Source organism: Onychostruthus taczanowskii, unplaced genomic scaffold (genome assembly GCF_017590055.1).
Source record: "Onychostruthus taczanowskii isolate IOZ18803 unplaced genomic scaffold, ASM1759005v1 scaffold6, whole genome shotgun sequence".
In the NCBI taxonomy this organism is placed as follows: domain Eukaryota; kingdom Metazoa; phylum Chordata; class Aves; order Passeriformes; family Passeridae; genus Onychostruthus; species Onychostruthus taczanowskii.
Genome location: NW_024503679.1, coordinates 18,606,441 through 18,621,617, shown reverse-complemented (window position 1 = coordinate 18,621,617; position 15,177 = coordinate 18,606,441). Strand labels below are relative to the sequence as shown.

The following is a 15,177-nucleotide window of genomic DNA, read 5'->3' as shown; positions in this document are numbered from 1 at the left end:
TTCCAGCTGTGGATTCAGTTTCAGTTTTCCCAGTACAAGGAAGACATGGACATAATGGAACAAATATAGTGAAATTGATTAAGGGCTCGGAGCATCTGACATATTAGGAGAGCACAAGAGAACATGCCAAGAATCAGTGGGCAACAGACTGAAAAACATAAAAAGTCCCAAAAATAAAAAATATTTGTTTTCTGAAGGTGATCCAACACTGGAACAAGTTACCTGGAGAAGTTGTGGAGTCTCTGCTCTTGGAGATAGTTCAAGCCTAACTAGGCACAGTCCTGGACAAACCTGCTCGAGTTCACCTGGTATTGAGGAAACAAGGTGGGACTAGAGACTTCTAGAGGTCACTGACAAACTCAATGATTCCATGAGCCCATCAAAAAGTACATTCACTTACTAGGCAACATGCAATAGGACAAGAAGACACAGTCTAAAGCTGTGCCAAGGCAGGTTTAGGTTGGACATTAGGAAGGCTGATTAGAGACTGGAATGGGCTGCTAAGGAACGTGGTGGAGACATCATCCCTGGAAATGTCAGAGGAAAGAGTAACATGGCACTTAGTGCCTCAGTCTAGTTGACAAGTTGGTTTTCAATCATTGGTTGGACCTAACAATCTTAGAGAACCTAATTAATTAATTAAAGGAAGACGTTAATTCAATGAAATATGAAACAGAAATAACTACATTGGGGAATGCCAGACATAAATTACAAAACAAAAGGTTTTATAATACAGTTAGGGTTCTATTTATTAATATTTGCATTACTTCGCATGTGGCCACTTGGAAGTTATGCAATGAGAAGACATTCAAAATAATGTTTATATATAGACTGTGGAGTGCAGAATTCATTTGGTTCCCCCTAAAAATCTCATAACATTTTTTGCATAGTGCCACTATCCTCTCTCAAAAACATCTCATTCTGATAAGAAAAATAAAATATTATTATTACATATCATCAAAGAACCTTTCTGAACCTTTTAAAGGTCATATTCAATTGTACCTATAACAGCTCCCCAGATTTAAGATTTCTGGTGTTTGTTATTGACTCTGTGAAATGTTTTCATCAGGAGTTGTGTATCTACGTGTCTAATTTATTGCCTTTCCTGTTCCTTGTATTTTTTTCCTTTAATGTTGAATAAGCACTAGTCAGATGGTCCTGCAAATATTATAGAGATACCTATTTTTCTCTAATTTCAAAATTTGAGCAACCAATTCTGTAAAAAAAATCTTTTAAGTTTTTTTGCCTTAATGACTAATCACTAGGCTTCCCAGAGAAAATGAGCACCAAAATCCTTTAAATAAACTACTGTTATCTGTTCTTTTGCAGGGATTTCTAGACCAAATGTATACTGTGATATTTATGTCAAGGATGCATAACAAATGTCTAGCCCAACTCCTCAGTCTTTATCATGACGCTAGAAGGTTTGTCAACAGAAAGATGACAGTTTTATTGTACTCATACATGATAAACAATAATGTTGGGGCTCCCAATTTACACATAAAGCTGTATAGCTATAGATAGTACATGCCCCTATTCTTCCTACATTTCAGACCTTATTGTGGCAAGCTGAACCAAATACAAATTACATGACCCTTAAGACTAAACAATCATTTCTTCTGAATGAAGAAGACTAAAAATGCACATAGAGAAAAACACTGTAAAAAAAGGGGGGGGGGGGGGGGGAGGAATGAAAAAGAGGCTGCTAAAAACCACTTTATTAAATAACTTCATAGTTTTCAAACGACACAGTTTTGATTAAAAGACTACCTGGAATACGACAGGAAGTGAAGGAAAGCAATACAAAATAAAGGGAGAAAGGTAAAACGGCCACTGATAAAACACCGACAGATGACTTGAGAAACCGTTAAAGAAACCTACTGAGGCATACCGAAACCAAGTCTACATAGAAGGCTGCGCATTTGCTGCTGTCCTGGATTGGGACCACTCGAACAGGCACTCGCCATCACAGCCACACACGTTATGCACCGTCCTGCTCCTGCCGCGAGCCAAAGCCAAGGCGCCCCTGGAGCGCCCGGGATGTGAGCGGGGGCACGCACCCTCCCGCCCCGCTCCGCCAGGCCCGGGATGTGAGCGGGGGCACGCACCCTCCCGCCCCGCTCCGCCAGGCCCGGGATGTGAGCGGGGGCACGCGCCCTCACGCCCCGCTCCGCCGCGCCCCCCGCCCGCCGTTCCCGGCGGCCCCCGCGGTGCTCCCGGCAGCCCGCGCGGCCCCGCGCGGCAGGATGATCCACGAGCTGCTGCTGGCCCTCAGCGGGTACCCAGGGGCGGCCTTCACCTGGAGCAAGCGCGGCGGCCTCCAGGTGTGGCACGGCCCTGGGCAAAGCCCACCCCTGCCTCCCGCCCCCCGCGGCCCGTCCGTCCGTCACCTCTGTTTCCCCTTCCAGGTGTCTCAGGAGCTGCCGTTTCTGCACCCCAGCGAGACCAGCGTCCTGAACCGGCTCTGCCGCCTCGGCACCGACTACATCCGCTTCGCCGAATTCGTGGAACAGTACACGGGACACGTACAGCAGCAGGTGGGGCCGCCGGGCCGCGGTGTTGCCCCGGGAAGAGCGCGGCAGGTGCCAGTAAGGCCAAGCTGCCCAGGACACAGGAGTGGCCCGTGGCCCATACCCGCGCTCGCACCGAGCAGAGCTCAGAAAGCTCTCTGCGATGCTTGTAAGGGAGGGTAGAGAGCAATGAAGAATGAATCAAATGTAAAATCTTATTCTTGGGGAAGTCTTGTAATAAATTCTAACCACAGCAGACTGGCCAGGGTTTGTCAGCTGAGCAGGATGCTCATGACTGTCTCATGATTTGCAAAGAGCCTTGAGATCCAAGAGGCACACCTAAATGAAAAGCACTGGTACCAGTGGCTCCCAGCATTTTCATAGGTCCACAAAAGAGCTAAATATAAGTCTGCTCAAGTAACTCTCATTGTGACAAGGTTGTATTTGTTTTTCTGATCACTTTGTGGTGAGTTAAGGTGCATTTCAGCATGTTCTGAGCACTGCACAGATACTACGTTACTCTTCAGACTTGCACCAGGACGCTGATGCAGATTTTATTGTTTGGTTTTAGGATCACCATCCATCTCAGCAAAACCAGAGTGGATTGCATGGCATTTATTTGAGAGCCTTCTGCACAGGTCTTGATTCTGTGCTGCAGCCTTATCGACAGGCACTGCTTGACCTAGAACAAGAGGTAAAGGAGAGAGAGATACAGAACAAGAGGCTGTAGTGCTGCTGACAGATTGTGGAAACTTGGCATTTCTGCAGTTAATATATGAATAGTAGTTTCTAAGATGAAACAAAATATTTTCCTTTCCATGTGAGGGATGCCTTCCGAATTATTTCTGTGAGATGCCATTGTAAATTACTTTTCATCCTATTAAGTGTTGAACCCTCTTCCTTCAGTTCAGTAAGGGCTCCATCTTTGTCAGAGCCTAGTGCTGTCTCAGACTATTGTGGCTTCTGTTTTCAGTTTTAGAGGTTTTGATTAATCTCTGCTAGACTAGTAGCTGTCATTCCTTGGGTAGTGTCACCATCCAGTGGTTGTGATAATTAATTTTCAATAATTGCTTTATCTTTCTAGTTTCTGGCTGACCCACATCTTTCCATCTCACATGTTAATTACTCCTTGGACCAGGTATGACATGTAATTAAAGAGGTAGTGTTCTTTGCTTGCTCTTATCCCTCATTGAGTCTAATAAGAAAGTGGGTGGGATAAACAAGGCTTATTCCATCATGTCATGCCATTTCTATCTAATGCCTCTACATCTGTAGTCCCTTAATCAGACTTATTAAGAGGATCACCTCACACTTCAACACAAAGCTAAGGTCCTCCACTTTGACCCTCACACATTCCTCACTGACTGTGTTTAGCCTGAACTACTGCTGGAATGTAGTAACTTCGTGCATCTTGGCCCGGTGAAGGGAAGACATACTTCCTGGAGATTTGCATGTCATGTTTCTAATTTGTGAGGAAAGACAGATAATAGTTTAATGAAATTATTGTGTTCAGCTGCTGTCCACAGTTACTCAAGTACAGTTTTTTTCCCTCTCTTCCTTACATAACAACCTAAATCAATATTTCACTTCTTGTTCTGCAGTTTCAGTTACTCTTCCCCTCTGTGATGGTCATGGTGGAACAGATCAAAACTCAGAAGGTACAGTAAAATTACAGCTAGTTTCTCTTAACAGATTTTCTCTTTAACTGATAAAGTAATTTCTGCCCCATCCCAGACTTCTAATACTAGAAAATAATGTAGTTCCAGTCATGGATGCCCTATTACTAGTTCTACTGTAAGTATTGAGACTATTTTACAAATTTATCTGCACTGTATTTGAATTTTTCCCTTATCCCATAGTCTTTGATGTCTTGAATTTTATAGGACAGGATGCTGGTGGTTGGAATTTTTCTGAGTCTGTTTTTTCTGGCTGTTGCCTGAAATAAAAAAGGCAGAGGCTAATGTTTTAAGAATCCAGAGATGCTTAAATTTTTTTAAGGGAAAGTATTGAGAAAAGCTTGAGTGTAGACCCACACATAGAAGGCCTTTTTTGTCACTACATGCAGCATGTTACAACTTTCTTTCTGTAAGACTTGTTCAGTTTGTGAAGGCATTTTCTTGTTAGCTGAAGGTGTAATGTTTAAATGTATAAAAAGGTCAATACATATCCAAATAACATACCTAGTCTAACCTTTTCTTTCTGCAGATTCATGGGTGCCAGATATTGGAGACAGTCCACAAACATAGCTGTGGGGGGTTGCCTCCTGTTCGCAGTGCTCTTGAAAAGTATGTAGATCCAGTAAAACTGTTACTTCATTCTTCTGGAGTTTGTGTCAAAGTCTTTCTTACTTGTTGAAACAGTACATACAAAACAGCCTTGATGGTATAAAAGTAGGAGTAGCATGCAGGGGAAAACTGTCACCATCCCCATTATTAAGCAGGCTTGTGGTGAGAATTAAGGCTTTCTCCATTAATTTGAAGTTAAGGGCTTAGAAAACTTCAGACCCAAATTTTTCTTCTTTGTTTTGCATATCACTGATCTTTGATCCTTCAAAATCATAAACGTGACTGTGTGAGTGTGGTGATGTTCATATGTACTTGTGGAGAAAGTCAAACTACTTAAAATGTCCTTTGAGTAGAAACAGCAACCATTGCAGACTTACACCTCTGGTATACTAGCAGATTTCCATGGAGAAGCCACATGTTCAGAGGATATGTTAGCTTAGTTTTGCACCTTCTAGTTTTGTCCACCTTTCTCTGTTAAAAAAAAAAAAAAGAGATATACCACATTAGCCATTTAGTACTTGCCATACTGCCTGGCTGACCAGCTGGACTTTATGGACAACATATAGTGAAGTTTTGATTATTGTGTGCAAAGGCCTGACTGTTTCACTTGACCTCAGGATTCTGGCTGTGTGTCATGGAGTTATGTATAAGCAGCTCTCTGCCTGGATGCTACATGGATTGCTACTAGACCAACATGAAGAGTTCTTTATCAAACAAGGCCCCTCTTCTGGAAATGTCCCTAGCCAACCTGAAGAAGATGATGATGACTTAGGAATTGGGGGGCTTACAGGAAAACAGCTACGAGAACTGCAGGACCTGGTAAGATCTACGAGTTATAACTTGGCATCTTTGGTTCTTAGTGAACTAAAGAAGGTGCGTATTGTATTCTACTTTGGTGTGAGCTATGCTAGACTAGACATATACTGAAACCTTCTAGGATGGTGAATCGAAATAATACTGTAATAGTTGCTCCTAGGCCTAAGGGACAGAGACATATTGTTTGGCACAGCTGGATAACCCCACAGCAGAAAGCCCTATGGATGGAATCTGTGTAGACACTGATGTCAAGTAATGGGAGCTGCTGCATGCCCACTGCTCTTGACTGACTGGTTCCTCATTCCTTATGGTCAACACTGTGATCTGTTTAGCATAGGCATTGGTGGTAATGTGAGCAATTGCAAGGAACAGGGTGTGGGGAACTTGGCTGTTGATTTGATTTGCACACTTTCTATGGGCAGCTGGGTCAGGTGCCTTTCTTGCACAACCATTAGTTGTGCAATGTTACATAACAGGTTAATGCTACTGACATTACTGGTAGAAAACATGTGAGAGTCAATGGACTTCTAAGCAAGGAAGCAACCTGTCAGCACACTGGTGAAATGTGGTAACACTTCCAGTAGATGCTATACCATTAGAGTGCCCTTTTGCAAAGCACCTTTCTCAATGGAGTACTCTTCCACACTGAGCATTTGAATAGTGTCTGAATAGAGAACAGTGTGGAGCAAGTTCAACTCTAAATTCACCCTCTAGTTTATGGTGAGAAAACATTTCACGGGCACTTATGGAGTTAGTGTGGTGCATGCAGCTTTGCTGTGACTACACAAAAACTCTGTGTTGCATAGTAATTAAGTGCCCTGTGCCAACAGTCTCTGCTGAAAACGGACTACACCCAGACAAAAACAGGGGAAAACTTTAAAAGGCAGTTAGTGGAAAAATCTGTTATTTCACTATATTGGATAAAGAAAGTGAAGATTGTTGAGTCTTCTAGGTCCATGGTGGAAATTGTGGACTAAGCAACTTCTTTTTTCAGTATTATCGACTAACAATGTTGGCAATTCTTCAGTCAAAGAGTAAAATAAGAACTCTTGAGTTTTAGTGGAATAGATCGATAAAATACTTGGGTATTGCCTCATCTAAAAGTATTGCTAGAATCTTAAGAAATTGCCAACCTGTTAACACCAGTATACAAATTTTTACTGAATTCTCCTATTGAAATGAAGAATTTTGTAGATGGCAAACATTCTCAAAACTGTGGGTGATTTTTTTCTGGATTATGGACCACTGAAACTATTTCTCCAGTATCAAGAAAGCCAGATGAGATTACTAATATTGCATTCGTGAAGTAAGATCTTGCCTCCATACCTGGAGTTCCTTATTAACATTCAGAAAAAAAATTAATAACTTACTGTATTGTTCTAAAACAACTTTCATGGGAACTGAGATAATTGCCTTATCTTTGCTAGGAAGCCTTTGGATCTTTAGCTATTTGCTCACTAGTGGAGGTGTTTATATTTGGCCTGTACCACAAGTGTTCTAACAGTGTTGAAACATAGAAATGGGTGTAGGGTAGGATTATTTTTGGTAATGCTAGTTAACATTTTTACGGCAGTAAAAGACTGATGTAATGCATTTGCAATAACACTCCTTTTTCTTATGTAACATAACCCTTTAATACAGCCAATTTGTTTTTGTTCCACAAAGTTTAGCTTCTGCTGCACTCTGATGGGAGCAGTATCTCCAGGGAGATCTGCTAGCATACCAGAAGTATAAGGAAGATTACTGGCTTACTTAAATTATACAAATCAGTTCTGCTACTTTTCTGCTTACTTCCAATGCTCTTAAATGCCCCCTCACACATACACCCTTTTATATACCTTTTCTATCTGGTTTTCTGACACTGTTTTGCACTTGATTTCTTTTCTCTGGTGTCTCTGGCAGCGCTTGATTGAGGAGGAGAACATGTTAGCTCCATCTCTAAAGCAGTTTTCTTTGAGAGTAGAAATGCTGCCTTCATACATTCCTGTACGGGTTGCTGAGAAGATCCTCTTTGTGGGAGAATCTGTTCAGATGTTTGAGAATCAGAATGTTAACTTGACCAGAAAAGGTAAGGAACATCTTTCTTGCAACCTTTGCTCAGTTATGAGTGACTGACATGTAGTTTCCAAAATGCCACATTAACAAATTCCTCAACAGTCACTGACTATTGGCCATTATTCTTCAGACTATATGGATAGTTGTGCCAGGACAGATCAGTAGTCCCAGTATTCTGCTTCTGATTGATTCCAAGGCAGAGGTGTAACAACAGGATGAGTAGATAACACTTTCCAAACATAATCTCCAAGTTTCCAGCAGCAAGTCACCATACGATTTGTTCTGGATAAAGTGATTGCAAAGGCCTTGTTTTCTTTTCAGTTTGTGTCCTTCTCCCTAAAAGGCTGCATACAGTCACAAAGGCACATCTTGCTCTGAGTGTTTATGTTGCAGAATGGTGTCACGGGATTAACTTGCATTGAGGGTGGTTTGGGAAATATATTCCTACACCAATGGGGGAGGACTGCTGTGGTGGCTCCACCTTGAGCATGCCTATGCAAAAGTACTTAAATTACTTGAGTGACATTACAGAGAACAAAGGACCAATTCAGGTGAACTGTTTTCTTGCAGTAGCAGAAGCAAGGGGGAAAAGAAATTGGTCTTCTAGGTCAGTTGGTTAAAAAAACACAAAGTCCCCAAGTTCAAGCAGTAGGATAGATTTGAAAGGGGCAGGGGTATGGGAAGACCCAAAGCAACTGGTTAATGATGCAGAAAAGTTTGTGGGTTTGAAGATCTAGCTCAGTCCACAAAAAAGGGCTTTTAGCGGCCACCATTTATGTAGAAAATATTTGGGGGTTTTACTGATACCACAGCACTGCCGAGGCAAGTGTCTATACTGCAACTGTACATGCAATAGTAATCTTATACCTTGGTACTTGTACTTTGAAGCCTCCCCTTCACATTCCTTGCCAGACTTGCGACAGTGCTGCTTGGACAGCCTTTCTGTTCCTCTTCTGTCTGCATGCCTTCTTACTCTCTGAAATTCTTCTCATTGCTGCACAGGCTCCATCCTAAAAAACCAGGAGGACACTTTTGCAGCAGAGCTACATCGACTCAAGCAGCAACCACTTTTTAGTTTGGTGGACTTTGAATCAGTGGTTGACTGGATACGGAGCACTGTTGCTGAGGTGAGCATCCTAGGAAGGGTAACTACTATGCAGAGGCTGAGAAGCTCTAAAGTTTTGTGAAGGACTTGGAAGAAGAGGGCTCATCAGTGCCAGTGATTAAACAAACATGTTAATGGTGCAGCTGTTCTAACTGGTCTCAGAGCTTTGCGTAAACCAAACTTCTAGTGACAAAAGGACATTAACAAATACTATGCTCTTTCATGAGGGAAAGAAGGGAATTTTTATATATATTTTTTTTTATTTCACCTGAAATTATTTCAGAACTTTCCATTTGCTTTCAGCATAATAGATGGCATCTTGCTGTGCACATGCTTTGGTAGTTTTTAATCTTTTTTTCACTTGGGGCAGGGAGGAGAACCTAAGAAAATGGGGAGGTTAGAGAATTAAGAACAAAGCTGGGGTAGAACTGGTTTCATAGGAATTTGCACTTTTTTTTGTCACAGGTCTTCAGGTTTCTTAGGCAGAGTTTTTTGCCAGTATATATAAAGAATTTTAAACGGTAGCATGGGCTGCTACACAAGACTCTGACTGTGTTCTCTTGTACTTTATATAGCATTTTGTATAGGTGCTCTTTCTGTATGCATTGCAAGTGTTTTAAGACAGCAGCTACTCACCTCTCTGAATGCCTGAGGCGAGGTTTCTGTCACTTTGTTTGATTTTTGTTTCTTCACTAGCATCTTTGGAAACTGATGGTGGAAGAATCAGATCTACTAGGACAACTGAAGGTAATGCAACTGCTAGTTTATTTAGAGCTGCTAAAGTAGCTCTTTCTTCACTTCTTTCTTTCTATTAAATACTTTACTGCCTTACACTCTGGGCTTTCTTCATCTAGATAAAGCTGTTTTCACTTTCCAGTCTCAAGAATGAGCATACACTGATAGAACTTGGCCAAAGACAGTTAGAGGGGTATGTGTACTTTGCATCTTGAAGCAAAGGCAGGGTAGACTTTTTGGTCAGTGAATGAAATTCAGAGCTCTCCAGCTGTGTTTAGACACAGCACTTGTCCAAATAATAAAAATGGGTGCTATCAGCTAGGATGCCTAAAATTTCTGCTCAGTTTTTGGTAAGTTAGGTAGAACAAATTTATCTCCACAGATTATAAAAGACTTTTACCTTTTGGGAAGAGGTGAGCTGTTTCAGGCCTTCATTGACACCGCACAGCACATGTTAAAGACACCACCTACGGCGGTAACTGAACATGGTGAGTGTTGCTTATTTGCTTACCAAACTGGCCTCATTGTGGTATAGCAGGAAAGTGGTAAGCCATGTCCAGTACAGAAGAGTTCTATCTTAACTCTCTAGTTTTGAAACTACAGCACTTGTGAATTAGAATGTCTCAGAGAGTAAGTGAAAACAATCTCTCAGAAACCTTCTGATGGCAGGTATTTGAAACTGGAATTAAAAGAAAAGAGTGTCAATAGTGCATCAATTTTGTCTTTTAGGACCAAGAGTAAATAATTAATGGGTGTAAAATTAGCACTAGCTGCATCATCTTGTGCTGATATGTGTTCTCTTGTTGTCAGATGTCAACATTGCATTTCAGCAGTCTGCTCATAAGGTACTGTTAGATGATGACAACCTTCTTCCTCTTCTTCACTTAACCATTGAGTATCATGGAAAGGAACATAAAGGTATCTACTTGCATTTTTAGAAGTAAATTAAGAGGGGAGATGGTGACCTTGTTTTCAAATAGATTACTTACCCTTCTCTCAGTTAAAGAAATACTAATTTTGTTCCCTTTACTGCCCTATGTGATGGCCTAGACTACTTTGGTTCTTCTTAATTCTGTTCTTTCCCTTTTCCTTCTTGCCATGGTTGCACTGACTGAGAAGATAACAATTCAGCACCTTACTTGTTTTTAGATACTTCTCAGACTCGTGAAGGGCCTTCCCGGGAATTATCTCCACGTGAAGCCCCCACATCTGGATGGGCAGCTCTGGGCCTTTCTTACAAAGTTCAATGGCCACTGCACATTCTTTTTACTCCTGCTGTTCTCGAGAAGTAAGTACTAGGTATGGTCTTTCTGTATTCATCTGTATGTTCCCTGATGTGAGGCATTCACAAGTGTGTTGGGGGGATTTTATTCTCTATGGAGAGAAAGATAGAGCTATTGCTCCCTGAACCTTAAAATGGTTAATTCTGCTTACTCATATTGAAAGTACTTGTAATGACAGTAAGACATGCAAGATGCTGACAGATCTGCACCGATTTACAAACAGCACTACTTTAACAGTGTTTTCATTGACAGCTCCCCTCCTTACACTGAAGCGAACTTTGTATTTTTTAGGTCAGTAATCAATACAAGCAGAAATCTTACTCCACAAGATGTGCCACGGGGCACATGGGCCATGACCTGATTGGCCCTAACTATTGGCAGTCACCGCCTGTTTCTTTTTCCAGTCTTGCATTGTTACATTCTCCAGTAACTCCAGTTACAGTAACTCCAGTACTCCATTCTCCAGTAACAGAGGAAGATTTTCGTCTTAAACAGCTTTCTACTTTTTGACTGTAGGTACAACGTTGTGTTCAAATACCTGCTGAGTGTGCGACGAGTCCAGGCTGAACTACAGCACTGCTGGGCTCTTCAGATGCAACGTAAACACCTGAAATCTAATAGAACAGATGCCATCAAGTGGCGTCTGAGGGATCACATGGCTTTCCTTGTGGACAATCTTCAGTATTATCTGCAGGTCAGTATTACAGAGAAAGAAACTGTATCAGTTAATCAGAAACTGGCAGAAATGCATGGAGGGAGCACTGAAGACCTGTCTCAGGTTTCTGATTCCTTGTACCTTAAGGAAATCAGGATTTCCTTCACAAGTCTAGAGCTTCCTTCAAGTTCCCAGACTACTGCTACAATTACGAAGTTTTTGGACTTGTGAATCAGTGAAATAGAGGAGTTCTTTAGTAGCTCTCTAATGCTACTAAATGTTTGTGAGAAACCACTCATCTCTGAAGGACCATCATAAAGATACCATCCTGGTTCCTTCTCTGGCCTCCTTAAGTGAACTCTATTTTAAGTTAAGTTTTGGGCTTTTTTGGTTGATTTGGTTTTTAAAGAATTGAGAGGGAACCTGTATTTCTAAATTCTCCACAGTAATCTGGATGGGCTTTTGTACTGCAGCCTTTGCCCTAAGATTCCAAATAGTATCTCCCAGTATAAAATTCAGAAATTACTACAATCAAATACCTTTGTCTACATGCTAGCTATATACCTTTCCATAGTTAAAGAAAATGACCATTTCCCTTTCTACTTAGATATTACTTAGGCATCAAAAATTGTTGCATACCCCACATTATGTACTGCTCTTGTATAGAATTCATTCATCACCAGAGAGAAGGGGATCCTCAGCCTCTAACATAAGAGTAGCAGTAAGGAAAGTAAGTTTCTTATTCCAAACTTCTGGCACCCCCAGTTCCTCAAACCACTAATGAGGTATCTTCACAAATTCACCAGGTCGATGTACTGGAGTCTCAGTTCTCACAGCTTCTGCAGCAGATAAACGCCACAAGAGATTTTGAGAGTATACGATTGGCTCATGATCATTTCCTAAGTAACTTGTTGGCTCAGTCTTTCATCCTTCTGAAACCTGTAAGTAGGGCTTGTTTTCACCTTTTTCTACCAATTCTCTAAGTGCCCTAAGAAACACACCTTTTTGAACAGGTATGACAAATCACAAATTTTAAAACAGATCAGTGATAATCTCCTGCAGACTGCAGACTACAATTCTAGGAGTAAGGCAGGTATAAACTATAACTGGTAATTGAATTAAGATCTTCTAATTTACAGTTGGTGAGTGTGAATGCTGTATTCCTAGCAATTCTAAGTCAAGCTTATTTCAGCGTTCAGTTAACCTTAATAACTTGTATTTTATCACTATGTTTTTATCACAAGCTATTTTATTAAAGAAGAGCCAGTGAGCATAGTGCTGGGAACTGTATTCCTGAGGGATACATACTGATATGCGTTAGACTAGGAAAAATACCCTCTTCTACTTAAGAGGAAAAAAATGGTTGAGGTGTTCCTGAGTGGACTTAAGGTCTTTTCAATTTCATTTAAAAAAAAAAAAAAAAAAAAAAAGTTAGAAGTATTTTTATAAACAGCCTCACAAAAATATTTGCAAAGGAGGTTAGTTTCAACGAAACACAACGTCTCTGTGCTCATCTATGAGGTTATTATAGAATAAAGGTGTCAGAATACTAATTATCCAGTCACATAACTGATACAAAGGAAATTCCTAGTTTAGCAAACAGTGAAACCAAAGCTTTGAACCACAGCTCTTGTTGGTCTTTATCCTGCCTTCTTAATCCCAAAGCTGCAGTGATGACCTGCTGGTTGGATAGAGAAGCCAGTGTGCAACTCCTGTGCCTGTCTGGATGGTTCATGCCAATTGCTGTTTTCTCAGAAATGTCTGCAAAAGGTTGTGGGAGGGGCAGAGGGGAGATGCAGCATAACATTTAAATCCTTTTTCCATAGAAAACATTTTAAAAATGCTGCATCAGTATCTTCCTTTCTGACTAAAAAATACAGTATCAGCAACATCTTTGTTATGAATGCTACAACTTTTCTGCTTTCTCTCTGTGTATGAACTCTGTTTCAACTATTAATTTGTACTTTTTATTCCATGTAGGTTTTCCACTGCTTAAATGAAATTCTGGATCTTTGTCATAGCTTTTGTTCTCTGGTCAGTCAGAATCTGGGTCCCTTAGATGAACGGGGAGCTGCACAACTCAGTATTTTGGTGAAGGTGAATCTATGTTTCTGTGGATCTGTTCTCCTCCCATGCAAACATTTGCCTAAGCAGTTATCTTGACTTTAAAATCTCTAGAACAAGTGTGAGTGTAAGCCAAGACCTTTTATGTAAGTGCTTGTAATTATTTTACCTAATGAACTTTTCTTGAGTTGGAAATTCCGTGTGCACAGAGACATGGAACGGGGGCAGATATTGGAATAGAGAGGAGTTGGTACCTCTACCCCTCCTTTTTTATAACTAACATCTAGGAGTTCTTGTGGCTCACATCTTACCTTACCCTGGACCACAAGCATCACATCTCTTGTAGTGATTCTCTTCTTCAGGCTGTTAAAGGACTGGGTAGGCAGAAACAGAGATGAGATGCTTGTTTTCCTTCTCTTCTGAGAAGGCCCAGAACTGACATCTTAAAATTTGTAGGGATTCAGTCGTCAGTCATCACTTCTCTTCAAGATTCTCTCCAGTGTTCGCAATCATCAGATAAACTCTGACTTAGCTCAACTGCTGCTACGCTTGGATTATAACAAATACTACACCCAGGCTGGAGGAACCTTGGGCAGGTAGGAATATCTTGAAGGCTGCTTATAGCATTATCCTGAGGTACTTGAAGTACAAAGCCATTTTTTATTGATGGCTTCTGATTATTTTGACTTACACTAAGTGTTGATAAATACTATGACAGAGAAGTAACAAATCATCATACGGTAATTTTTGGATTTCATATGCTTTCTTCCCATTGAATTTCTTTTGGCAGAAAGTTGAACAAGCTGCTAGCTCATACTGGCCAAAAAATGCTGGTGTGGGTTGGTAAAGGGAATTACTTTCAACACATAGTTAATACTGTACCTTTCTCTTGCAGTTTTGGAGTTTAAGCACTAAAGGCCTTTGCTTCAGGCTGTGACTAGTGATGCATCAAGCACTGGAGACTGGTGCTCTTGGACAGTTGGAGAGTTTGCACTCAAACAGATTTTTCTTTGTAGCTGGCTTTTGCCTGATGAACTGCTGTTTCACAGGGAATTGGCAGGAATTGTCATTTATGTGAGGCTGCCCAGCGATTACAGAAAGCTATTCCATTTCTTCTGAACTCATAAAAATTAGATGTCTGGACTCTTCAGCTGGACGGACTACAATGTCTTTACTCTTCAGCTGGACTGTGTTCCACTTCAGGTTCGAGTATGGAGGAATTAATCCTGTTCTTGGCTACAAATGAAGTTTTGGCTGTATTCAGAAGCTCTACTTGTGTAGTAAGCTGATTTACAGTACACAATGTCTGCTAATCAAACACCACCAGGTAAACAGTAGTAGCAATGAAGTGAACGGGGAGGGAAGAAGAAATAGATTTTTTTAAGTCTCTTCTCATGCAGTGCACTAGTCTAGTATATGTGCATAGGTCATGGAGACACTGTGGCTATCACATGCTTTATCTATACAATTTAATAGTTTATGTGCTAAAATTACACTTGCCAAGACAGCTTTGCCCCGTCTGAGCAGACAGCGCCCTCTGCCGGCAGGAAAATGGTAAGGAGATGCTTACCTGGAACGTTCACCTGCGCTGGTCTCATTCCAGACTATTTAGTGACTACCCTACTGAGCCCAAATAAAAACATCTTGTCGTGCAATTATATGGAGTATG

The 15,177-nt window shown here is 41.0% G+C and overlaps 1 protein-coding gene across 2 annotated transcripts; it reads left to right on the top strand.

Moving 5' to 3' along the window:
• The first annotated feature begins 2,198 nt into the window (after positions 1 to 2,198).
• Positions 2,199 to 15,163, top strand: TUBGCP4 (tubulin gamma complex associated protein 4). Of its 2 annotated transcripts, XM_041418871.1 has the most exons (18): positions 2,199 to 2,324; positions 2,409 to 2,537; positions 3,082 to 3,204; positions 3,595 to 3,648; positions 4,112 to 4,168; positions 4,716 to 4,795; positions 5,413 to 5,614; positions 7,514 to 7,679; positions 8,669 to 8,793; positions 9,468 to 9,518; positions 9,889 to 9,994; positions 10,317 to 10,424; positions 10,656 to 10,794; positions 11,306 to 11,483; positions 12,251 to 12,385; positions 13,425 to 13,541; positions 13,965 to 14,104; positions 14,404 to 15,163. In XM_041418871.1, the coding sequence occupies exons 1-18, from the start codon at positions 2,247 to 2,249 to the stop codon at positions 14,414 to 14,416; spliced, it is 2,001 nt and encodes a 666-aa protein (XP_041274805.1). In that variant the 5' UTR covers positions 2,199 to 2,246; the 3' UTR covers positions 14,417 to 15,163. The 2 variants fall into 2 exon arrangements, with proteins under 2 accessions (XP_041274805.1, XP_041274806.1); XM_041418872.1 differs by lacking the exon at positions 3,082 to 3,204.
• The last annotated feature ends 14 nt before the right edge of the window (positions 15,164 to 15,177 follow it).